A 25281-nucleotide genomic window follows, 5' to 3' on the forward strand; every position below is an offset into this window, starting at 1 on the left:
TTGCTTGCAAATTCTGATTCTAATGTCAGGCACAAACAAAGCCAATATGTCAAGATACACATGAAAGAAGGTGATTTATTGATTCTTTTATGGAACATGCTGTCCACCAATAATGATAAAACATAGGCTCCCACAGGCAAAGACCCGTACTTCAACCTTCCATAGGACACGTGGTAAAATGAAATTAATGAGGAATCATTTGAAAAGTACAAAGGAGTCCTTTATATCTGGCTCATGGAGCTTTTCCTTCACAATACATTGTAATCTCATTCTCAGTTGTTAAATACTCTCCTTTCCTAACAATTCACTTGCATTTCTTAAAGATGGAAGCCATATTCTTCTTTTTATGGAACAAGATATAACTTCACCATGTTATGTTTATGTTTCATTAGCAGAAGGTTATACACACACACACACACACACACACTCCTTCACATCTTAGTTGTATCACTGAGAATCATTTTAATCAGAGAAACATGTTTAAGTAAAGAGTTAATCCCATTTGGAATGTTACCAATGTTTAAATTTACAACAACAGTACCTCATCAAATACCTGATTTTTTCTCTCTCTCTTTCTTTCTTTCTTTCTCTCTCTCTCTCTCTCTTCCTTTCAGTTATCGATTCTAGAGAACTCTACAGTTGAAAACTGAGTGGAGTGTCTAAAGACAATGAGAATTAAGGTATTGCCTTGAGGTGAGAGAAATGGTCTGCTTAGCACATCTATTTCTGAGGTAGAAATTTCTCCTTCTCCTTACTTCCAAAGTTTGAATTGCTTTTACAGTGTCTACTGGTGACTAGATAGGAACATAGATGGAATATGGTGCTGGCTTTCGGGTATTTGAATTCATCTGTTCATATGAGCTTTTCTAACTGCCTGATGTTCTCCTGCAGTATTGGGAGTAACAGTTTTTGTGGAATTTAGGGCACATTAATCATTGAGTTTCTATCACAAGTAGTTTAATAAAAACATCACTGATCTTGATCAAGATTAGCACTGACAAGCAGCAATGTATCCACAAAGAGCCATTCTGGAACATTCAAAGCATGAGTTTGGACTGACCTTCGGGTTGATATTGTGCTATGATTGTTACTGTCTGCCCAGCCCCCTTCAGCGCTGCAGCTGCCTGCTCATGAGATGCTCCTCGGAGATCGATGCCGTTCACCTAGAAGACAGAGCAGACTTTTAGGCACAGTATCTGTATTCTGAAAGAAGAAGAAACGTTTTTCAAAATTAATAAGCTATCTAAAATTATGCCACGTTCCTCAAAAAATTCTTCATTTCTTATTCAGGTGTTTCTTATTTCAGCAAGTTTCATAGTCATGATTACTTTTAGAAAGCAGGACCATGAAATTTCATCTTGTGTTTGTGGCACAGCCTGGCTAGGTTGGAAATATTTTGTCTATCTCTGTCCACAAGAGTTTCAGTATGTGTACTGCTATGTTCCCATGGGTTTCCCGGATTTCTAGGGCAGATTGGCTTTAAAACTAGAGGGGAAAATGATAATGGAGAGAGACACATGTAATGCCAACAGACAAGTATGTGCCGACAGATTCATATATTCAGATGACGTTCTGGGGAGACTGTATGGAATGGGCCTGGCTAGCTGCCAGATTCCTCTCTTTGGGTAAGTGCCTGATCCTGTCATATGGAGCTTGGTGAGACAGCCTTGAGCCCTGTTCCAAAATAAACCCAACTGCCCCACTTCTCATGAACAATTCCATAATGAATTCTGACAAAATGAAATAAAGAGTGCCTGGAGTTTATTTTGCTGTCACTAACTCCCACTTTGGAGCCCATATACTAGAAGAGAAGCAGAGCATCTATAAAACAAGCCCTGACCTCAGCCTGGAAGAATCAAATCACCAGCAAGTCAAGCCTAATAAGAAGCAAAAGCTAAAGTCTTTCTGCAATCAATAGTGTCAATAAGCCATCGGGATATAATTGCCAAGTGTGCTGTGTCTAGCTGAGAGGAGGGACAGTGGGCAAAGTGCAAAGCAGAACAAGAAGCTTTCCCAATGGTTTTCTAAGCAATGCAGATGGTACCCTCAGCCTGCTTTCCTCTTTTTTTACAGGGCAGGATGCTATGCCTAAGAGAAGACGTCAAAGTTGATCAGCTTATCTACATATTCAAAACATTCTCTTGGTTGGCTTTGGCAATCTTCTTTAACAACAATCCTTAGCAGTCAAACGCAGGCATGGTTTATTCCTTTGGTTCCCTAGCTGGCTTTCCTTATGTGTAATCTTCAAGATGATGGCATTGCTTTCTTATAACTCTGTTAAATTATCCTCATTGTTATCTATAGTTTCTTTTGCCTCTCCTCTGGTTTTCAATTCTGGTGAGCTTTCGTTTTCAAACATTGACCATATATTAATTTTGGGAAGTCCACTGTGCTAGGCTGCTGTGTCAGCCATTAGATAAATGAGTCATATCTTCTCTCAGAGGCTGTGTTCACTCATTTCAGAAGGAAAGAACAGTTAGGCCATTATGGTCTAAGGTGCCTGTGGTGGTAGGCACACATGCTTGGATTCTTGGTCTCCAGCTGGTGGCAATGTTGGAGGAAATTATGGAATGTTTAGGAGGCATAGTCTTGGTGGAAGAAGTACATCACTAGAGACACACAGCATTACAGACAGGCTTGGAGACTTTATAGCCTCAACCTTCCTGCTATCTCTGCTTCCTGTGTGTGGTTGAGATGTGATCTCTCAGCTTCTTGCTCCTGTCACCAGACATGTCTGGTAACATGCCATTATGAACTTTCTCTCCAGATCCATAAACCAAAGTAACCTTTTTAAAACCCTGTATAAGTTGCTTCAGGTCAAGGAGTTTTATCACAACAAATGAAAACTAACAACCTCTCTCCTTGAACTGAGAATAACAAAGCTCCTCAAGAATAAAGAATAAATCATTTTCAACACTGCCAAAGATGCTAATGGGCCAGAAGTAGGGTTATGGTAGCCAAAAGGTTCAGCAAAGGCAGATTTGTCTAGATGTTTGACGACAACAATCTCAACTGCACAATATCAGGTGTCAAATAATTTTAAATAGTTTCTTCTATTGTAAAACAATTAACTCTTATTAAAAAATGGACATTACTAAAGAAATATTTCCAAAAATTATAGAAGAAAAAAAGGTAAGCAAATTCCCACCATTTGTATTTCCACAGGTGGCCTCTTTTCTATAGTTTGCTCTGGAATTCACCTATGTACAGCAAGCGACTATATCTGAGTTTCTGTTGTTTTTGTTACATAAATATTTTATTACTTGTCTTTTAACTAATGAATTGAATATCATTTATAAATATAACTTACTTTGGTTATCATTTAACAATGTAAACTGGGCATCTTTCATACAACCTCACATCATTAGAGTTTTCAGTTGGAAGATTATCTTCCTTGCTGTGAATGCTCTGGAGTTACTCAGTGAGGTTGTCACTGATGTAGTGAAAATCAGTTCCATTTTCTCTAGTACATTTATGAATGCCTTTGGGAAGGATAAACGCTCTGGTCAGAGTCTTTGTAAGACAAAAGGTATATGACTTTTAAAATTTTGTAATTATGTAATTAAACATTATTGTTTATTTAACATATTTAAATGATTAAAGAAAAACATAAAGTCAATAATCTTATATATCAGATAACATGTTGATATAAAAAATGAAAGTTATACAGTTACATAATACCATGTATAAAAATTAAATCAGTATAAAAAACACAAAATAAATATTTTTCTACTGTTTATCTTAGGGGTGGAGAGATGACTCAATGGTTAAGACTGTTGCTCTTGAAAAGGACTCAAGTTTGGTTTCCAGATTTAGATGGCACACAATCACCTTTAACAATAGCTCCAAGGGATCAAATGCACATGTGTATACACACACACACACGCTCATGCACGCACACATGCACACACACACAAATATAAATAAAATATAATAATTTTGATGACTTCCTGTGTATACTACTCAGTACTTTGGCATGAATATAAACCAGCTTATAAATATATGATTAAATATTAAATATTTATTATTTAACATATCATTATAATAATAATATTTAATGATAATAGATAAATGAGGGTATGTTATGTACATTATTTCATATCTTCATTTTACTCAAAGAGCTTTCTGAGTTGATGTTATTGTTTTGAGACAGGTTCTCTCCATGTAGTTACTGGAACTCGCTATATAGCCCAGGCTGGCCTTAAATTCGTAGAAATTCTCCCGATTCATTTCACAAGTGCTCAGACTAAAGGAGTATGCCACTACAGCCAATCCCATGGAATGTTCTTAGTTACATATTACACATACACTTTGATCTAATTTATCTTAATGCTATATAGGATCCTAGGGTCTAGCATAAAACATTTTATGTCACTAGTTCACAGATTATGAACACACTGGTTCTTTAATACTTTGCAATTATAAAGAATTCAGTAATAAATGCCAACTAATGGTAAGTTGAATAAAGGCAATTTTAATAGTCACTGTCAAATTACTTCTAAAAATGGAGCATTCATTTATATTCCTACTAATAACATGATTTTGTATTTTTATACTAATTATTTGCACATACCACATTTGACTTTTTCTATTTTGATAAGTAAACAATTATATTTTTAATTACATTTTTTCAGTTATGAAGGTAAGTATCTTTTATGCTAATTGACTATTTTAATTTATTTTTACATAAAATGTATGATCCACTATTTTTTCTGACTTTTTTGTTTAGTTTGTTCTTTTAAAAGTTTTATCTGTATTTAAAAAAAATTAATATTCCCCTTTAAAAACATGTTTTATGAAGTAATCTCAGGCAGGAACCTAAATATTAGGCTAGAACAAAGAAGTAATTTCAGACAGGAATCTAAATTTTAGGCTAGAACAAGGAAGTAGGCTTCAGACATGAGAATGACCTTGGGCTAGGACAGGGAAGTAGGCTCAGATACTTTGGTCATCCTGATAAACCTTTAGAAACAGTGATCACGGGAGTGTTCACATAATTGGGTTTAATGCCTTGCTTTTTCTTTGACTATTTGTGTTTATTGTCTTACTTGTTCCTTGACTATTTGCATCTACTGTATTGCTTGATCCTCAACCTAGAACTGACCTTAATACATGCATGTAATCAAAATGGTATAAAAGCATAAAGGAAGAGGGGGTATAGGATAGGGGGTTCTAGGGAGGGGAAATGGGGAAAGGGGATGACATCTGTATTGTAAATAAATAAAACATCCAATAAAAGAAGAATTAGTGTTAGACTATAAAAACATGTTTTACATTATGGAACATCATATTTTATATTATTATGCTATCTCTTGTCATAGACAATTGTAAAATGCTTTGTATAGTCATAGTTATTTTCCTTCATTTTCAAAAAGCTTTAGACTTTTCTACTGTGCTTTTTATTCCAACTGATCTAATAACTTTCTCTTATTTTGCTGTAATGTTAATGTAGCTTTGATTTGGCTATTCAAACTCATAAGAACCCATGTCCCTGGTCTTGAATCGAGTCACAGCTGTCAAACAGTTTAAAGTTATCCATTTAAATGAGGGAGGAAGACAAGGTATTCCGGGATACAGAGTTGGTACCAGGGAGGCATTTGATAATTTTTTTTTTTTCAGAAAATGCCAGTGAGAAAATATCTGAATGAGTTATCCAGATGAGGATGGATCGACAGCAGTTTCCCTAGAAGGATACAGAAAACAAGTTTTATCAGCAATAAGCAGTAATAAAATCAAGGAATGACTTTTGTAGAATACTACTATCTTGGAATGAGTGTAGCTTCAACCTACAGATTTGACAGAATTATTAATTACAAAAAAATACAAAGGGGTGGCCTGGTGGGAAAAGTTTATAGAACTGGTGCCAGGTTTCAATTAAAACAGTCAGAGAAAGGCACAAAGGCATCTACAGCAAATTATTTCACAGTTAGGGGTCTGGGGAGAATATGTCAGTGAGGCAGCAGAGAAGAAACTGGGGCAGAATCCAAAGTAGCTATCTTTTCTTGTTTTCAGAAAGACTATGGATAGTAAGGTGCACAGATGCAGGCCCAGCACTTTAAGAAAATGTAGAAGGATCTTCTTGTCTTTTCTCTACAATGGAGAAATGACTTCGATGTTCTGAAGTGATGGAATGGAGTGAGCAGACATGCACGACTTTGCCATAGACTTAACTCAGGCCACCAATGAGACACTGGGAAATAATGGTGTGGAGGCCTGCATCCCTTGGGGCCTCTGGGTTGTAAAGCCAGTGATTTCCATGATCTAAACCCCCTCAAATGTGTTTAAGAATTAGTAATCTGTTTTCCCACCTCTCATTTTGTACTCAAGGAGGTGAGACATAAACAAATATAATAAAACCACTCACATATACTAAGTGAATGAAGCGGAGAAATTACAGGTATTCCATAATCTAGAGTTTTCGCCATCTGAGTGTCAAGCATAGGGTACATAGAGGAAGTTAGGGATCAACATGTGGAATCTTGATTGCTATGGAAAGTTTTGTTAGTAAGTGCCCAGGGCTTTACTGAAGCCTGGAACATAATTTCCCCAGTGTTAGGGAGGAAGATCCTGGTAATGATGAATTCAGGATTCAAGACCTAAGTGATTAAAAATAAGATACTCAGTCAGGAGATGATGGTAAGCTTGAAAATACTGTAAGATGAAGGCTTGAATTATGAAAACTTGAATGGAATTGAGGATGAGATGGAGACAGACTTGAGAGATGGAACAGAGGAGGTGGGGGCTGCTTTTGCAGCTGTCCTCAAGTGTTCTGAGATCCATCCAGGGTTCAAACAATATGTCTACTATTCATTAGATTGGGAATGGAAGGTAAGAAAAATATCATAACTTTTAATTACTGAGTCTGACAGGGTGTCATGAGTCAAGATAGGGACCCAGATGGAAAGTGAGTTTGGATGAGAGAAGATTCTACATTTCATTTTGTAAATGTTAAGTTTGCTTTCACCATTGGACATGTATGGCTTTTCAGGTTCTTGAAAGATATACACCAGGACTTTAGAGAAATGTTAATAATTATTTTGCTACTTATATCCCCAGGGTCAGTACCTGAGCACAGGAGAGCCACATGCAGAAGAAGTCTGCTGTACAAAGTAGCAATACTCAGATCACCCACTTCACAGAGCACAATCAGGTTAGAAGAGCTAGTATATGTAAAGCCCCTAGAACTCTGCCTGGCATATGATTAAGGCATACAATTACCTTCTATTGCTGGTTCCTCTCCAGTCACACTTGAAGCAAGAGGAAGACCCAGGCTAGTATAAGATTATTCTAATAAAGGGCCAGTTAATTGACCAGGAAAAATGCTAGAGTGGTAGATCCTGAGAGAGGAAGCGTGAGACACTGTACATTTAAGCATCCAAAGTGTCTCACTGTAAGCCTGTTCCGTTGGGGGCATCCCCTCACCTCTCTGTGCCTTAGTCTCTTCAGGGAAGAGAAGTTCATACTAAATGTCTGATGTCCCATTCAGTGTTTAATAAACAATCCTCAGTATACATTTTGTTGACAACTTGAGAAAAACGGTTCACTCAGCTTTAAACTTTTACAGCACCCCAAAGCAAGTTTCAAAGTGAATGAACTATAAATTGCATGTGAAGTAGAAAATTCTAATTAAGTTTCCTGTTCCTCCTGGAGGCAGTGGCACTTGGCGAAGAGCGATAACACTTCTGACAGTAGCTGCCTGAGAACCCAGGACTAGAATTCTGGAACATGGGGAAAATGAAAAATTGATATTGGATATTTACGTGTCTTAGAAGTTAAACATTAACATTCCCTTTAAATTTGGCTCATTGATACAAAAAGGGCAAAATTATATTTTAAAAAAAGATTTTAAAATGTCTGAGCTTTGCCAAAGGCATCTGTAGAGGACTGATCACTTTGCAGTCTGTAACTGAAAATAATAACATCAGTCTAGTTATATAAATACAACCTCTGGGATAAAGCACAGGAAAGAACTTTCAAGATTCATGTACTTAGAATAATAACTATCTCAATGAAAATAGAGAAGCAAAGGATACTTGAGACCTTGTCAATTACAGCACAAACCTATGATCTAATCACTATCTCTAGAGCTGATGAATTTAACTAGAAGCTTATAAATCTTTTTTTTTTTTTACTATATATTTTCATTTGGGATTGAAGATTTCAAACTTGTACTCAAAATCAAACAATTTTTTCCTGAACATAATTATTCTTTCCCTTACTCTCAACAGATAGTGAATACCACATCCACCATGTGAGCTCCTCTGGGAGCACATAGGGAGGAACTCATGGCTCCAGCTGTATATGTTAGAGAGGATGACCTTGTTGAGCGTAGGTGGGAGAGGAAGTCCTTGGTACCGTGAAGGCTGGGTGCCCCAGTGTGGGGGTATTCAAGGGCAGGGAGGTGGGAGTGGGTAATTGGGTGGTTGGGGGCATACCCTCATAGAAGCAGGAGGAAGGGAGATGGGATAGAGGGTTCCCTGGGTGGGGGGCAAATGGGGAAAGGGGATAACATCTGAAACGTAAATAAAATATCCAATAAAATATATACATATATACATACACATACGCATATATAAAAGAATCTTCCTGTCTCCTCTCTCATCCCCTCATGTAACCTATCAGTTAGCAGCTCTATTTAGTCTAGCTAGAGACCCTGTTACTCTTTTCCTGAACCACCCTACCTTCGACAGCCCAGCAGTTGTCCTGGGGAAGTAGCAGGAGCCTGTGAATTTCTACTGTGCCTGGGACTACTTCATGCCCACATCATTTCCCTTTCACCAGTCAGATATCATAAAGTTCACATAAAGTTCACATCTTTCCTTCCTTTACCATCTTTTCATTGGCTTCTTGCTCATTTGATTTGAATAAGTCCAAACTCTTGGCCTTTATCCCTGGCCATCCCTCTATTCCATCTCATGTTACTCTTTGCCGTTTTACCTTCATTCTGTTTGGCCTCAGTATAAGGTACCTTCTGCCTCTGGGCATTTGTGCCAGAGATCCAGACAGTTAAAATATTCTTTGGCTATTCTCATATCTGGCCAGTTCTCTTCCTAATTCTCAGCTTATGTGCCAGTTTCTTAGAGCATTTTGCTCATGCTCCTTCGAATTTAACCTCTTTGCCTGTCTGTGATAGACCGTGCTTTAATTTACAAAATTCAGACCTATTTGATAATTTACCTCACTTACATGTCAAAAAATCTTCCCTTGAGTAAAAATTTCATCTCTTTACCTCCATCCCCTTAATAGCTATAACACTATGTAGAGGCTAAGTAATAATCCTTCAATTAATAAATGTTTATAACCATTAGATCACATAATTTTATTTAAATCAGAAAATTTTATTTGACAATTAATTACAATTTACTTATAATAGACCAGATACTGTTAAGAGACCTTTTCATGACTTTGTCTTCCTGGAGGAGTACTGCAGGCATGGAAACAGAAAGTTTGAGGGTAGGGCTTACTAATTTTCACTTCTGCAAAGCTCTATGATGATGGATGATCAGTCAGATGTGGGCTCTTCCCTGGTGATGTAGCTCTTTATTTTCTCTATGATGTGCCAGAACTTCATTAGTTGACCAACTTTCTGGCTTGGGCAGGGGCAGAGGGGACTCATCAGTTATGATGCAGTGGAACAGTCCCAGATTTCCCCTTAACATATAGATGTGAGGGAGAATAGCTACACATGAGAACAGTGGTCTGTAAAATGCATCATAACTCCACTGTCATTCCAAGGCCATGTCCATCATTTGTGTTTGTTTCATGGGAGCATCTGTGTAATACAAAGGTAAACTGTGTAGGGCTGTAGGTGTATGAGTGGTATCCACGAAGGTACAACTGCATAGGCTAGTAACCTTGGAAACACTACTGCCAAGAATCCTCACACTTGTTTTCCATCATACTGCCAGGCAAAGAGTGAGTGAGACTACTGCCATAAGATCCACTGTATCTATCCCCTTTCAGCTCTCTCCAAACACTCCATCCTGGGCTGAATGGGTGTGTTCTTTGAGACCTATTCTCTGAATTAGAGTATAATTCAAGGCTATCTTTGGTGGATTCTGGTACTAATTTAACCTCTGAATTTGATCAAAATTTTGCCCTCTGACTCACCTTCCAGTCCTATTAGTTTAATTTTAAAATAAGGAGACTGCCTGGGAATGCTCTATTCTTCCAAAATTCTCTTTTGGTATGTACGTGATTTCTAGATTGCTGATATGTTTTCACTGAATTACTCTATTGCTAATGGCCATCAACAGGGAAACAGGTTGTGAAATATTTATATAAGCAAATACATCCATCAAAATCAACAATATCTAGGATTCTGAAATTGAAAAATGTCCATGATACGTTGCTAAATCAGAAGAAAGTTTTAGAAGGCTATTTATATATAATTCCAATTTTCTTATAAAATTAGAAGAAAGGAGATATGATCTTATAGACAGTTGGTTATGAGAAATCACATAACCAATTACTAATAGACACTGTAAAGGGCTGTAGTACCATAGCTAGGTAGGGTAGCAATGCTGGGGCAAAGTTTATGTTTCTTTTTACAGCCTTCAGTAAGGTCTGCAAGATTTTTAAGTCATTACAGGTAACCATAACAAAATTAGAAATTATAGCATGAGGCAGTTTTAATAACTGAATTTGAAGTTTGTTTCTTTAACCTCCCAACATAATTTTTATATCATATTCCAATTCCAAATGAACTTTGTTAAATTAAGTTGTCGAAATTATGCACAAAATAACACAGTGATTTGAAAGCAGCAGAGAAGGTTCCCTGAGCACCGTCTATTAGGCTCATTAATTCACTAATTAGGTTTTTCTAATCACATTGCTTCATCTAAATGGACACAGGCTTACAATCAGATTACATTTACCACTACTGTTGAGGAACGATACTTATGAATCTACTATCCCTTGAAGCTGCCTTTTTATTTTGTTCTTATCTACTTTTCTATACAAGCCCTAAGTATTGATCCAGACCATCACAGTCGATTTCCTTTCCAATTTATTTTGTACAATTTCAAACAGCAGAAAACTTGGAGAATAGTGCACTGAAATCTCACAGAACTTCCATTAAGACCCAACAGTTCTTAAAGTTTTATAATATTTGTTCTTTTTCTCTCACTCTTTCTTTCTTCCCAGCTTTCTGTTAGGACAGGGAGAGAGGTATGGAGGCACCAGCACAGTCACCTTCTCTGAATGATCTGAATATGTCAACAAGGCATCTCCTCAGCATAAAGATGTTTCCTGTATGCCTCTCGTGCCATTTTCTATCAAAGGAACCCAACAAAACTAAAAATAGTTCTATGCTGTATAATATAATGCAATTATTCAAATTTCCTAAGTGTCTGAAGAATCTTTCAGGGATATTTTATTTAATGATTTATTTATTACTATTTTATGTTGTATTGGTGTTTTGGTTACATGTATGTCTGTATGAGGGCATCAGGTCCCTTAGAACTGGAATAACAGACAGTTGTAAGCTGACATGTGGGTGCTGAGATCTGAACCTGGGTCCTCTGAAAGAACAACCAGTGCTCTTAAACACTGAACTGTCTCTTCAGGCTTGGATTTTTCTTAAATATAGAATTTGATCACTATGTATGAATTGCATTTGTTTTTTATTATGAGTTGTTAGTTATTATTAATCTAGAACATAAAATCATTTTTCTTTTAAATGCATTAACTTTTAAAAGAATTATATCAGGCCAGATGTTTTTGAACTGTCCCACAACTTGTGTTTACTTATTTGTCTGATAATTAAGTGAAAAATTTAGCATAATCTAAGCAATGTTGTGTACAGCTTACCATATTACAGCAGGAGCAGCCACATGTGTGGCTCCTCACTATTTGTAATTTCCAGGTTGGGTACTTGTGTAAGCACCAAAACATCTCTTCACTCGAGAGATAAATTTTCTCTTTGTTGATAGGAAATCTGAAGAGTAATTTCTGTGAAGTCACAGGATTCTTTCCCTCAATATACTCTCTCAACTTTTCTTTTTTCTTTTGGAAACATCTATTGATTATACTTGCCTAAACATTATTGAGATTTGAAAATGGTGATTTTGTATTTTCCTATTTCTTGTGGAATCATTAGCTGATACTCTCATGTAGAAAACTTTCTTCCTCCCTTCTTTCTGAGTATCATCACAGACTTAAATATCTTGACCCTCCATGTTGTTATCCAATGCTTCTAATTATCTGCCAACTTTCTTCCTAATCTCCATCTCTCCTTTCCTTTACTCTTCTTTTCACAGTTCCGAGTTTGTATGCCCCTGTTAGGCACTTGCTATATCCTAGCCAGTCTACTTTTCTCCAAATGTGAGTGTTCACATTATACACGAAGCAGCTGGTCCTCTTCTATGGTTCTGTTTGTAGGTTATATGCAAATATCTTTTCTTTTAAAAAGTACGATTTTGGAGCTGGAGTGATGGATCCAGTGTTGAGAGCACTGACTTTTCTTTCAGAGGTCCTGAGTTCAATTCCCAGCAACCTCATGGTGACTCACAACCATCTGTAATGGGATCCAATGCCCTCTTCTGGTGTGTCTGAGGACAGTTATAGTGTATTCACATATATAAATAAAATCTTAAAAAAGGGCATTATTTTGAAGATTTTATTTTTATTTTTTATTTTATGTTTATATGTATTTTGTCTGCATATATATCTGTGAATCATACATGCACAATGACTCAGAAGCCAGAAGAGTGAATTGGATTCACTGGAACTGAAGTTACAGCTATTGAGAGCCACTGTGTGATTATGGAGAACTGAACCCCAGCTTGTTGTCAGAGTAACAAGTGCTCTTTAACTGGTGAGACATTACTCTGGCCCCAATTTATGTCTCTCTGTCTGTCTGTCTGTCTGTCTGCCTGCCTGCCTGTCTGTCTGTCTGTATATATGTATGTATATATGTATGTATGTGTATATCATTTTTATGTGTATAGGTATCTGATAGTATGCGTTTATGTGCACCATATGCATTCAAAAACAGTCAGAGACCACCAGAGGGTATAGATTTCCTGGATTTGGAGTTGCAGGTAGTTGTGAGCCTCCATGTGGGTGCTAGGTAAAGAACCCAGTTCCTTTGCAAAAGCAGTAAGTGTTCTTTACTACTGAGTCATCTCTTCAGCTTTATGTGCAAATTTCTTATGCTTTTATTTCAGGCTTTCTATAATAAGGTATTTGCTACAGCTCTTGACTGTCTTCAGATCATAGTGTTCTTTGACATGAGCAGTATAAGAGTTGGTCTTATCTAATCCTCCCATATCATAGGTACACTGACTCAGGCCCAGAGAATGAAAGAATTAGTCAGTGTCATTCACCATATTTGAGACACAGTCCAGATGGGAATTCTAGTATTTAGTGCTCTACATAACACACCTCCATATCCTAAGCAAATCTTTTTTGCAGCTCCTAGTTTTGCACATATCCCTATCCTAGCTTTACTCCCTGTGTCTCTCTTCCTGGTCCCTGCTCTGCTTCCTATTTCCTACAGTTCCCTCATGTCTTCCTTTTCTCTAATAGCATGGTTAAGTTGTATATTTCCAGCTTTGCTGGCATCCTGATGGTCAAGTGCTTCTTGCGTGGTCAGCAGTCTGGTAAGCTAACAGCATCACACAAAGCTTTTTGTGACTTATTACATTTTTAGCAATGAAGACAATTCATAATATTAATAACAGTACTAGAAATTGTAGACATCAAAAAAAAAAAGAAATTGAAGGCATCTTTCTTTCCTAGCCTTCAGCCAACATTTGATAATTAATTGGACATATAGTTCTTTTCTATATACCCCTCTGCTTACACACTTACACACATACACACATAACCCTTATACAGTCCTGTGTCTTATATGACTTTATATGTAAGCAAATGATGAAACAATCATTAAAAACCACACTATTTACCTCCAGATATAGTTATTGTTTAAAAATGAGATTATGCTATATGTCTTATTCTAAGATTAGATTCCTTTATCTGTTATATCCCTTTTAAATAAATATCACCAACTAGACTGTAATCCTCATGAGAAAAACTTCTTAAATTGCTTTATGTTTCTTATATTCCCAGAATGGTACACAAATTATGGTCATTATAAATTATTTTTGAGGGCCAGTAGACTTATTTGAACCTAACCTGACTCTGTGAAGTCTGAAGATCCATTGACTCTTACTTTCTCTGAAGAAGCATTATAAACTATATTGCCAGTGACTTGGTGGCCAGTTCCATAGTGAATAATGGGAAGACAATGAGCCAGAGAAGAAATTGAGGTGAGGCATATTTATAGGAGAAATACCCAGGAATCCACAGAGAAGGCAACTGATTTTCTTCAGGTTGGGCAGAACTTCCTGTCAGAGCTGCCATATTAAATATGTCCTCCTTTGGGGAGTGTTAGATGAACAACCCAATAAACAGCCTTACTTGAAGAATCAGTGATTTTATAAAAGATTTCTGAGCACTAGAAGATTTAGAGGATTCTATAGAAACATTTCAAAACTCTGGAAAAGGCAAAAAGAAACTCAGAAGAGGAACAATGACTGCTCTCAGGAAGCCTTCTCTGGAAGCCTTCTCTATCTCTTCCTCTACTCTCTCAAGTGTTTATCAAGAGTTCATAAAGCAGTCTTGGCTGCGCTCAGTATTTCAGAAGTCCCAAGTGGGTGTTGTAAGCATCAGAAAATTTTCCATTTACATAGGCGGGGTAGGTTTTTTTTTTCTCCAGTCATTTAAATCTTTTCTAATTACTAACCAATTCCCTCCTTTCCAGCCCTTCCAATTTAGCAAACAGAATGCAGCTCCCTATAGAGCACTACTCCCCAGCAAAGTCTGAGTTTCCATGGCTAGTTGCTGGAGCTCTGGACGTGAATAGAGCTGTAAGGCCAGACTCCTTTAATTGCAAGACAGCATCAGAAAATTACGTTTATTTCCATGGTTTAGTTTGTAGAACAAAGTAAATGTACAGTAAATAAAGAGTGAGGAGGATAGAGCAGGAAAGAGAGCGGGGAGGAGAGAGGTGATAATGGAGGGAATGCATGTAGACTCCAGACAGGTGAATATTTATTTATTTATTTATTTATTTATTTTTGTTTGTTCATTTGATTGGTTAGTTGGGTTTCATTTTTTTTTCAAAATGTGTTTCTTTTCACAAACCTGACTGTTCTGAAAGTTGGAACTAGCTATGTAGACCAGGCTGGCCTAAGAACTCATAGAGATCTGCCTGCCTCTGTCCCCTAAGTGCTGGGATTAAGGGCACATGCTACTACTATGAGGCAACAGATGGATTTTTAAAGATGATCTGAGAGAATGCCAAGACACATAGAACATTTGACAAAGCTTAGGGAGTCTTGTGGAAAATTTGGGAGAAGGATTGAGTGACCCAGAGGGGATAGGAACTCTACAGGAAGACCAACAGAATCAACTGTCCTGGACCCTTGGGAGCTCTCAGAGACAGAACCACTAACCAAAGAGCATACATGGGCTGGACCTAGGCCCCTGGAACATATGTAGCAGATGTGCAGCTTGGTCTTCATGACCCCCCACCCTTCCTGGAGTGGGAAGTTGTTCCTAAATCTGTTGCCTGTCTGAGGATCCCATTCTCCTAACTGGGTTACCTTGTCTGGCCTCAGTGGGAGAGGATGTGCCTAATCTTGCAGTGACCTGATGTCCCAGGGTGTGGTGATGCCTGGGGAGGGGGGCATCCCCTTCTTAGAGGAGAAGGGGGATAATGGGGAAGGAGCTGTGTGAGGGGAGACTTGGTGAAGGGGGCTGTGATCAGAGTGTAAAATGAATATATAAGTAAATTAAAAAGAAAAGATGGCCAATGACTAGAATTTACATATGAAAGGTGATTATTCACAAAGACAACACAAGTCACCAGAGATAGACTGTAAGAAGATTTACTAAGATGCTTTGTATTGTTAGTTCCTCCAAGGCCTAGACTAAAGACAACTTTTAAGATGAAGAAGTTGAGACACAGAGTGATCAGCACATTTTCAAACTAACAGCAAGGATGCTGGCTTCTGACTGTGTGACATACAAGCTGTCTGTCAGTTTACCTACCATTCTGGCCTTTTTCTGTATTATATCTGATACTTCCTGCCTCAGGTTTGCAGGTGGCACCCTGTCTCAAACAGACATCATCCCAACGTTGAACTAACTCCTCCCTCCATGCATAGGATTCAAGGATCCCTCAGTATATCAAGAAAGGCTGTTAAAGAATAGCAATCTCAGTTCTTGCCAGTGTAGGTTGTCACCACAGGTTAATGCTTTTCTGTCTACTGAAAAGTCCCTCCAGGCAAGCAGTAGTCCTGGCTGGATGATTGGCTTCCCTCACATGCAATGGTACAGAACATGGGGCCATTTTGCAGCTTTGGTCATCATAGAAACCACAACTCCCCATCGCATCTTAACATCATCTTAATAACCCTGTGACCAAGTTTGCACCTTCTGGTCCATCTCTCTCCAAAAACCACAGGTTACACTGGTCAGTTTTGAGAAAGGCTGACTGCAGGTTCTGTCACATCAGTGAGACCAGCGTGGCCAGCATGAGATCAGTAAGGACTGGGGTAGGGGGAGCACTGGAGGCTGTAGGAAACAGGGACCTGCAACTCTAAAGCTTCATCTACCACATTCCTAGTTGTCAGCCAGAGAATAAAATAACTAACTCTTGTTGTTACTGTCGCTGGGGATTTCTCAGACCCAAAATGTGAGTCTGAATCTTTAAGCTCTCATCTTTTATCTTTCCTTTTCCCACCGAACAACTAAATGCACCTGCAACAATTTTTCTTTTGCAAACACATGGCAACTGGAAAAGTTGCCACAGGCACTACTCTGCAAAGCTGGGAGTCCCTTCATTCTTGGGCACAGTTATTCTTTGTTCCCCATTCCAGATGCCTCCCTGTCCTACACTCAGGGTCTCACCTCTGCAATCTTCTCCTGATCAGTGCATCCTGGGGTGGGGAGCACATTCACTCCCTCTGCCTTGCCTTTCCTCCGTGGCTGTCACAGTTGGCTCCACTCCCACACTTGTGCTCCTGATGCTCTCATGACCTTGGACTGATCTGTTTCCACCTTCCTCTCTGTTCCTTCCTAGCTGATTTGTCTTACTCTATCAAGAGGGCAGACTGCAGCTGACTGTGCTTACTATAGAATTTTTAAAAGTTGCATTATCCACTTGAAGCCCAAACTTAATGTGAAAGGTTCATAAAATTTTTTCTAATCCATCAAGACAACTAAAATGTCAAGCTAGCTGTCAAATAGGGACAAGCTGGAGGAACTTGTTTTCCCATATTGAAATAGCAAAACTATCCAAACTAGAGTTATAAAATGCTATCTCAGAAGGTCCTGTTAATACTTAATGCTCTATGGCTTTAAGTCTTAAGTTTTGTGGTTTGTTTTTTCTTTCTGTCTAGGACTCTGGAGAAAGCTCCTTGGGAATTTCTGGCCCCTATAACTTCCTTTGAACACTTTAAAATCCACTGCTGTCTAATGTAGAACCCTGATGCATATGAAAGAATGGGCTGAATGTTCAGTTTGCTCCTTAACGTCATCATTATAAGTCAAAGGTTCTAGACTCCGTGATTTCCTTCCCACCTACCTTTTATCTTTTGCCTAGCACCATCTCTCTTCTGGGTTTTAGAATTGTATGCACAGATCAAGATTTCCAATATATCAGCAGCAATCTCTGCTTCTTGTTTTTTCTTTTGTCAGCCTCTTCTTTTCTGCTTTATTTTGCTTTGAAGTAGAATTCGGCTCTGTGGACACACTGGTCACAAAATCCTTTGACACAGCCTCTCTCATGGGAGTTATCGATTAGTCCTCTTATGTTATCATAGGCTCCAAACACTAGGGACGGGGATGATTTTCAAAGTGCTCATTGAATGTGGCTCTACCCTTTCTTACCATTTAGCTTTAGAACTTTGTGCCTTATTTATGAAATAAATAAAGATATTGTACAAATTCCTTTGTAGTTAGAATGTTGTAATCCATCCATCCATCCATCCATCCATCCATCCATCCATCCATCCATCTATTCATCTATGGGGCAAAGGGGACTATATGATCTCTGTCTATAGCCTTACATTTTGGGATTTTAACTCTGTATGTCTATGAAGTGATGATGAGAATATCTACTTCCAAAGGATAGGAGGGTTGTATTGAGGTGTAAGATATAAAAATCCATTCAACAAATGGCAGTTTTTCTTTTAACACATGGAATTTAAATGTTTTTTCCCACAATCATTACCTATAACCAACAGTTCTAAATGAAAGCATCTGTAAAATTTCTACACATATAGATACATAGAAAACTGTAGCCTCATGGTGGCAAACATGAAACTGGAAAGGCTTTCCTAGAAAAATGTCAAGTCTGTATCATTTAGCCCCAAACCATTGATGTTGGCCACTAAAATATTTTTAATTTCATATTTTTAATATGCATAGAAGACAAATTCTAAAACTTGTTCTTCAGGGGTATGCAGTTGCTAGATTAAAAGACCCAAAACATAATTTTGTGTGTAAAACTAATGACATTTGTTTCTTAAAGTCAAAATTGTCAACTAAAGCTGGCTGGTTCTTCTTGCCAGAGTAGTTTTAGAAGGTAGAAATATGAGTTTAAGATGAAAAGTTTAGCCTGGGAACTATGGAGGTAACACTATACTTGTATTTATTACCAGAGATTGAGGAAAGGGGCAAATCTGTACTGTGTTGAGGGAACAGCATTGAGGCTGTATGCTAAGGAGCTGAACCTTGCTCTGAGGCATACTCCATGAAGTAAATACACAGAAGTCAGTATGGCACACACAGAGAGATCGCTGTTTCCCCTCATGCATATGTGGAATAAGTATAAGAGGATTCATGGGCAAAGTGTTCAAAGTGATCAAAGAAAATTAAAACAGAGACAGGAAAATGAAACCTGAGGTACAGGTTTCCAAAGTAAGCTTTTATCTAAAAGAAATTGCCATTAAGACCATCTGCATAAAGCTTTCAAACATCTCTTGGTATGGTATTGTCTATGGGACTAGGAACCCTTGTCTTTGTTAACCGCTGTATGCTGCATGGCCTCCTTATTTTAGAAAGTCCAGTTCAAATTTTATTTTTATGTTTTCTTCCAGTACAGCACATTTTTTTCTTTCTTTTTTTTCTTTTACTATTTGTGTATGCATATGTGTGTGTTTCTATTTTATATTTATGTCATGTGTATGCATTATGTGTGTTTGTTTGTGTGGTCATGTCCATGTGTAGGTCAGAGGACAACTTGAGGGAGTTGTTCTCTCTGTCTACCACATGGGTCTTGGAATCCTGTTGGCTTTACTTGTCATAAGCACCTGAACCTTTTGAGTCATCTAGGTGGCCCTATGAGACTTTCTAGACAAACAGTTTTTTAAACTTTGTTTTCAATTGAGGAAAAGTGCTGTGCTACCAACTCCCTTCAGCCAAGTGCTTTGTCTTTGTTTTTAGTGGTTGTGTGGGCCAAGAAGTACATATGAGCAAGCTGGGGAGATAGCTCAGTCAGTAAATGCTTGCTTTGCAATCGAGAAGACCTGGATTCAGTGCTAAGAGCCTGAGTAAACAGGTCTGTATGCACCAATTATCCCCTGTGGTGGTTTGAATGAAAATGACCCCAATATACTCATAGGGAGTGGCACTATTAGGAGGTGTGGTCTTGTTGGAGTATGAGTGGCATTTTTAGAGGAAGTGGTGGGCTTTGAGGTTTCAGATGCTTAAGCCTGGCCCAGTGTCTCCTTTTTTCTTCCTGCTGCCAGCTGATCCAGATATAGAACTCTAAGCTACTTCACTAGTATCAAGTCTGCTTGCATGCCACCATGCTTCCTGCCATGATGACAATGGATTAAGCCTCTGAACTGCAAGAAAGCCCCAATTAAATGTTTTCTTTTAGAAAAGATGCTGTGGTCATAGTGTCTCTTCACAACAATAGAAGCCTCACCCTATCACCCCCAACTGGGGACTTTGGGGCTTCTAACCTTGCTGAGCTAGCCCATGCCAAGGAGATAAGGTGTCTGACTCATAAGATAAGATAGATAGCTTCTGAAGAATGATATCCAAGGTTGTTCTCTTGTCTATATACATATATATGTTCACATATAAACATATACACATATACAGAGTCATATGTGAACATACACACATACACATACTTATATCTGAAGATGCACATGCACACACATATACACATACACACATATAAACATATGACATGACCTCCAAAGCATTTAAATTCACATTTTCTGGTTATCTACAATGCGCCAGGTGCTGTGTCTTATGTGATGATTAGTAAGAATCCGAGGTCTTCCATTAAAGACAGCACAACTCTATCTACTGGCTTTTGAAATGCTATGGAGCACTGTGTTCCTGCAAGTCCTTCTTAGAGTTACAGAACTGTAGTATTCCAGAAGTTAATTAAAAGGAACTTATTTAGCCTTGGGTTTAAGACCTAATACTGTTAAAATGCTGATACAGGTAGTTGAGATTGCTTACCTTATTTAAGCCCATTGTGAGCCACTTCATCTGACTTAATTGAGAGGGTAGAAAAGAATATCAAGAATGTTAGATCCTTGGGTGCTACCCAGGTAAGAACTAAATGTAAGAAAATGCACTGGAGGTCAGATTATGTGGTAGGACTCAGACTGTGTCAACAGGCTCAGATGAAGCACTCACTTTGAAACTGGAGACATTTGCTCTTAGAGGAGAGACCAGCTCAGCTTGTAGAACCACTAACTTTGGGTCAGCTGGTGTTGCCAAAGAAGGATGACTACTTAACATTGGTAACTATGATGCAGATTATACACTCTGTAATACAATTAAAGCCCACAAGGATTGTTAAGCCAAATCATTGGCTTTATTTTATAGATGAGAAGACTCAGCAAAGCCATGTTCAAAGTCCCACATCTAGTTACTAGAGATTCTGGGTTCAAATTCCACTCTGATTCTACAGTCTCTTTTTATTTTTTTAAAATTAAAAAAAAATCTAGTTACCATGGAGACCAAAACTAAAAGAATACTTTGTGATAAGTTCTCTGAGCCTCTGTAGATTGTCTATTGGCTTTTACATGAACAACTACAGCATGATAAATGAGATTCTGTTGCGTATATTATGCTTAGCAGAATGAGCAGCAACAGCAAGTCATTACTAGCCTAGGTGTGGAGCCAGAGCCCAAGTGATGTGTTGAAGATTGTTGGCATTCCATGACAGAAGCCTGATCCACAGCTTCTTTATTGTCAGTGACCTTTGCTTCCGATTGTACTTCCTAGCACCAGTGCAGATGAGTTAGAATTCATTTCATAGCAAGGCCTGACAAATGTTTCAACAACCAAAATAATGGCCAACAACAACTAAATCCTTCCCTGTGTCAAATGAACTTAAACACAGTAGGCACTACCTTGGTCCATTTTCCCAGGAGCCCTACAGGCCTTTCAACACACCACCCAGTTCCTATGATAATGAAGATCTGTGTATGCTGAGTGATAGCCTGCACACTTCTCAGCAAGTTCATACTTGAGTCATCAGAGTGAAAACAGAGGTGAAGACTCAACAGTCCTATGAGAAATATACATTCCCACTGTCCGACCACCTCTACATGGACAACAGAGCACCTTGGACGGAGGAAACAATTCCTAGAGCTCCTAAGCTGAAGATAGCCAATGGCATTCCTGCATCCCATTTGCTGGCTGCTCCATCAGGAGATACGATGAGAACAAGAATGGAAGACAGCAGCAGACAAGTTACAGGCCAACCTTTCTGGAGTTTGCAGGGTGAATCTGAAGCTGTTGGATTTATAAAGCCTCCACCTTGTCTGCTTCTTTAAGTAGCATGCAAGGTTGTACCTGATATATGCAGGCCTCATAGGGGCCATAAGGGGGCACTACTGGTCTTTACTTAGACCAAGGCAGTGAAAGGGTTTGGTCAGCCCTTTGTGAATCCCTAAGTTCAAGTTTTACAAACACATGTCCTCTTTAGTGTTTGAATACTCTGATTTCTAGCATTATTAGTTTAGCTTCTGCCAAGTCAGATTCACTCTTACATTGCAGACAGCAAACCGGCACCTCATGCCGTCTAATTATTGTTCTGCTCTTTATTATTCAAAACACACTATTTGAAACCCATCATTTGAAACACACCAGAGCCCAGACTGACTTCAAACTGATGCTAATCCTCCTGCTTCGCCTTCCAAAGTATGGGGATTACAGGTATAATCCCATCTCACTGTGAATGATTCTTACTCCATTTTTCTCCAGCCGTGTTTAGTCCTTCATCTTTAGGAAATCTCAATTCTCTTTCACACTGTAATATACTCTAACACTTCCTGTTTATGGTCCTTAGTCTGGCTTCTTGATCCCTCTGTAAAAATATAGCAACTAAAATGGCCCATAAAACCTAGGCATGGTGTAGCTGGCACAGAGAACAAAAGGATGCTCTAGGGATACATGCCTGTAGATAGGACTGAGAAAGACCCTTGAGACAGCATCACCAGATGGCATCTTGTGGTCACCAGATTGCCTCTTCTCTCCATCTTTCTGGTTGGGTTGAGGCTGGAAATACCTAATATAACTAAGTACTTGGTGAGTCTTTATATGTACTTTAATTCTGTACATCCGCACACTCATTTGATGCCATCAAATCTGAATGATTTTATTAGAAAATGGGAAAACAATGTATTCCCTGGTGCTGTGGTAGGAGGCTTGTGTGAGATAATATTTGCTGTACTTGGAGACATGATTATCACAGTTAATCTACGTTTTAATTTCACAGTAGAAAGGTAATTACAACTGCTAAACCCATAATCACGGAAACTACAGCCCACAGGCCCTATAACTACTACAAACATAAGATTATCCATACACATTTTAATCAGAAAAAAGGGAAAAACATTTTATTCTTCTCTCTCCACCCCAAAGGATGTTCAGAGTTTGAGTATGTTGCCCTCTAGTGACTGCTATTATAAAAGACTACAGATGTTAGATACAATTCTAAATATTCCTCAACTCTGCTTGGATACACACATTGTTGTCGGTTGGCAACACTTAGAAAATCATTGATATACCATACCCTTCTCACTACATATGTATTCGGTGTGTGAAATTTTCGCCAACTATTATATTCTGAGGTCTTCACTCAGAATCTATTTCAAATAGTGATCTAACTTGATTTACTCATTGTATTTATATGATATTCATAATGCATCAAGTGAACAAGAAGGACATTTTCTTGGTTACAGTCTAACGAGGTAAGTGAAGCACTAAACATGACTTTACACATTCGTATGGTAGAGTAGAGAGAATGGGTGGTGTGTAGATTTAAGGGAACTAACTAAGATGGAGGAGTTTCTGGTATGTTGCAATGATTGTGTAGGAATAGGGAGAGAAGACATCCAGTATGGAGCCATCTAAGAGACGAAGGACAAATGGAAGACATCTATTCTGGAGGAGGAACTGGGGGTAAGGACAATATTTTAGACAAAGTGTAAAGGGGTAAATATGTCAGGCAATGAAGAATGGAAAGGCCTTTATGGATGAGGCTGTTATGAGAAAGTTATGCTAAGATGTTAGGCTTTGTTTTGATGATTAAATACTAACCACAGCCTCTGAAAAATCACAGACCTTCAGTTTTTAACTTGCTTTAAATATTTTATTAGTTGAAAAGAAATCCAGCGACAAGCCTGCTGTAGCAGAAATTAGTGACTCCGACATATTTAGTACATCCTTTTATCACTTGGTTTTCTCTCGCACACATTCCTAGCACAGAGGAGCACGGAGTGCTCATGGATAGTAAGTGATAGCCTTTCATTTGGCAGAACTGTGAAAGGGTCAGGCGTTTGCCGTCCCACTGAGCTACACGTGGAGTCCATTTGCTTTTTCTATCCTTGTCTGGTTTAGTGCCTTGGTTCCTAGCCTAGCACTCAAGATTCTTGATTAGTCTTCTGTATCTCATGTTTGTTGACTCAGACTACTCCCGTGTCTTGGATGTGCTCTCTACTTTTCACATCTGCATAGGACCTCACAGTTTTCTGTTTGCACCCAATGAGAAGCGTCTCATTTCAGATTTATGGCAGGAAACAAAGCAGGGCACGAATCCTGCTTAGGTCTTCCTGTGAGGTTTGTAGAAATCCTCCTTACCTCTCTGTATTTTCCTTATGGTTTGATCAAGTATTAAAGGACTCTTTACTTCTCAAAGAACTCAGAGAACATCTTGAGGATGTGACACATGGGCCAGTGATTGCTATATGCCATAGAGCAGTGTAACTCAGAAGCTTCTATCAAGGTTTTTGTAGTGGATGAACAAATAAAAAAATAGAGTAGAGTGAAATATTTGTCAAAAGAAGTTCAGATGGATGGTAGTTAGGGAACAAAAAACTATACTATCTTAAGAGTTTGTCTTAGACTTTTCCCAGGAGAAAGAAAAAAAATCACAGGCTACCCAAGATGAAAGTATTGTCATTCTAAGTGGCCAAAAATGCAAGTTGACTGTTTCAGAAGCAATGATCATCAGTGTAATGATAGAAAGAAAATTTAAAATTCAGGAAAAGGAGAAAGAGAAGTGTGGACAGCATGAGAAACTGTTCAAGGAACTTCCAATCTGAGGCTCTATCACTCAGCTTCATGCTTTGTTTGTTTTTTTATAGTTCTTGCAATAATGCCTAAGTACTGTCTCCTTACATAAGGTTGGTGCTCAGTGACACAGAATCAAATTTATGATAAGTTGGAAAGATTTCCTACCTTCAATTCCAGGCACAACTACCTCATACCTATTTACAACTATAATCAGGATCTCTATAGGTGAAGGCAACTCCTGCTTAGCACAGAACAAAAACAAAAGGAAACAAAAGGAAAGAAAGTACTTCCCCTCCTGGGTTCTATCACAGTTGGAAGTAGGAGAATAGAATAGCCGTATATTGTTTAGTGTACTTTATTTTGCCTGTGAGACCTGAGAGACAAAGGCAATAGCTATGTCTATAATCTGTTACACAGTGTCATTGATCTGTATCTACATCTAATCTATATCTAATCCATATCCATATCCATATCCATATCCATATCTATATCTAGTTCTATATATAGGGGAGATATTGAACAAGAAATAAAAAGAAATTAAATGACATGGAAGATTGATTTCTCACTGGCTTCTGTCTCCTTCAGATAAGGGAAATATAGACCACACATTCAAGAAGGAGCTGCCCCTTTGAGCTTTCTTAAGAAGCCACCAGCCTCAGCTTTCCTGTCTCATCTTCAGTGCTTTGTTTCAAAATGAGATGACCATTGAGCATG

The 25281-nt window shown here is 38.3% G+C and overlaps 1 protein-coding gene across 4 annotated transcripts in view; it reads right to left on the bottom strand.

Moving 5' to 3' along the window:
* Nucleotides 1-25281, bottom strand: part of Dlg2 (discs large MAGUK scaffold protein 2) — a 1293772-nt gene that overhangs the window by 294260 nt on the left and 974231 nt on the right. For all 4 annotated transcript variants that reach the window (XM_028770581.1, XM_028770580.1, XM_028770579.1 and 1 more), the window contains one exon: nt 1061-1163. In XM_028770581.1, the coding sequence (XP_028626414.1) occupies nt 1061-1163 (103 nt within the window). The remainder of the gene's footprint in view (nt 1-1060; nt 1164-25281) is intronic.

This window comes from Grammomys surdaster, unplaced genomic scaffold (genome assembly GCF_004785775.1).
Source record: "Grammomys surdaster isolate TR1022 unplaced genomic scaffold, NIH_TR_1.0 203, whole genome shotgun sequence".
NCBI lineage: Eukaryota > Metazoa > Chordata > Mammalia > Rodentia > Muridae > Grammomys > Grammomys surdaster.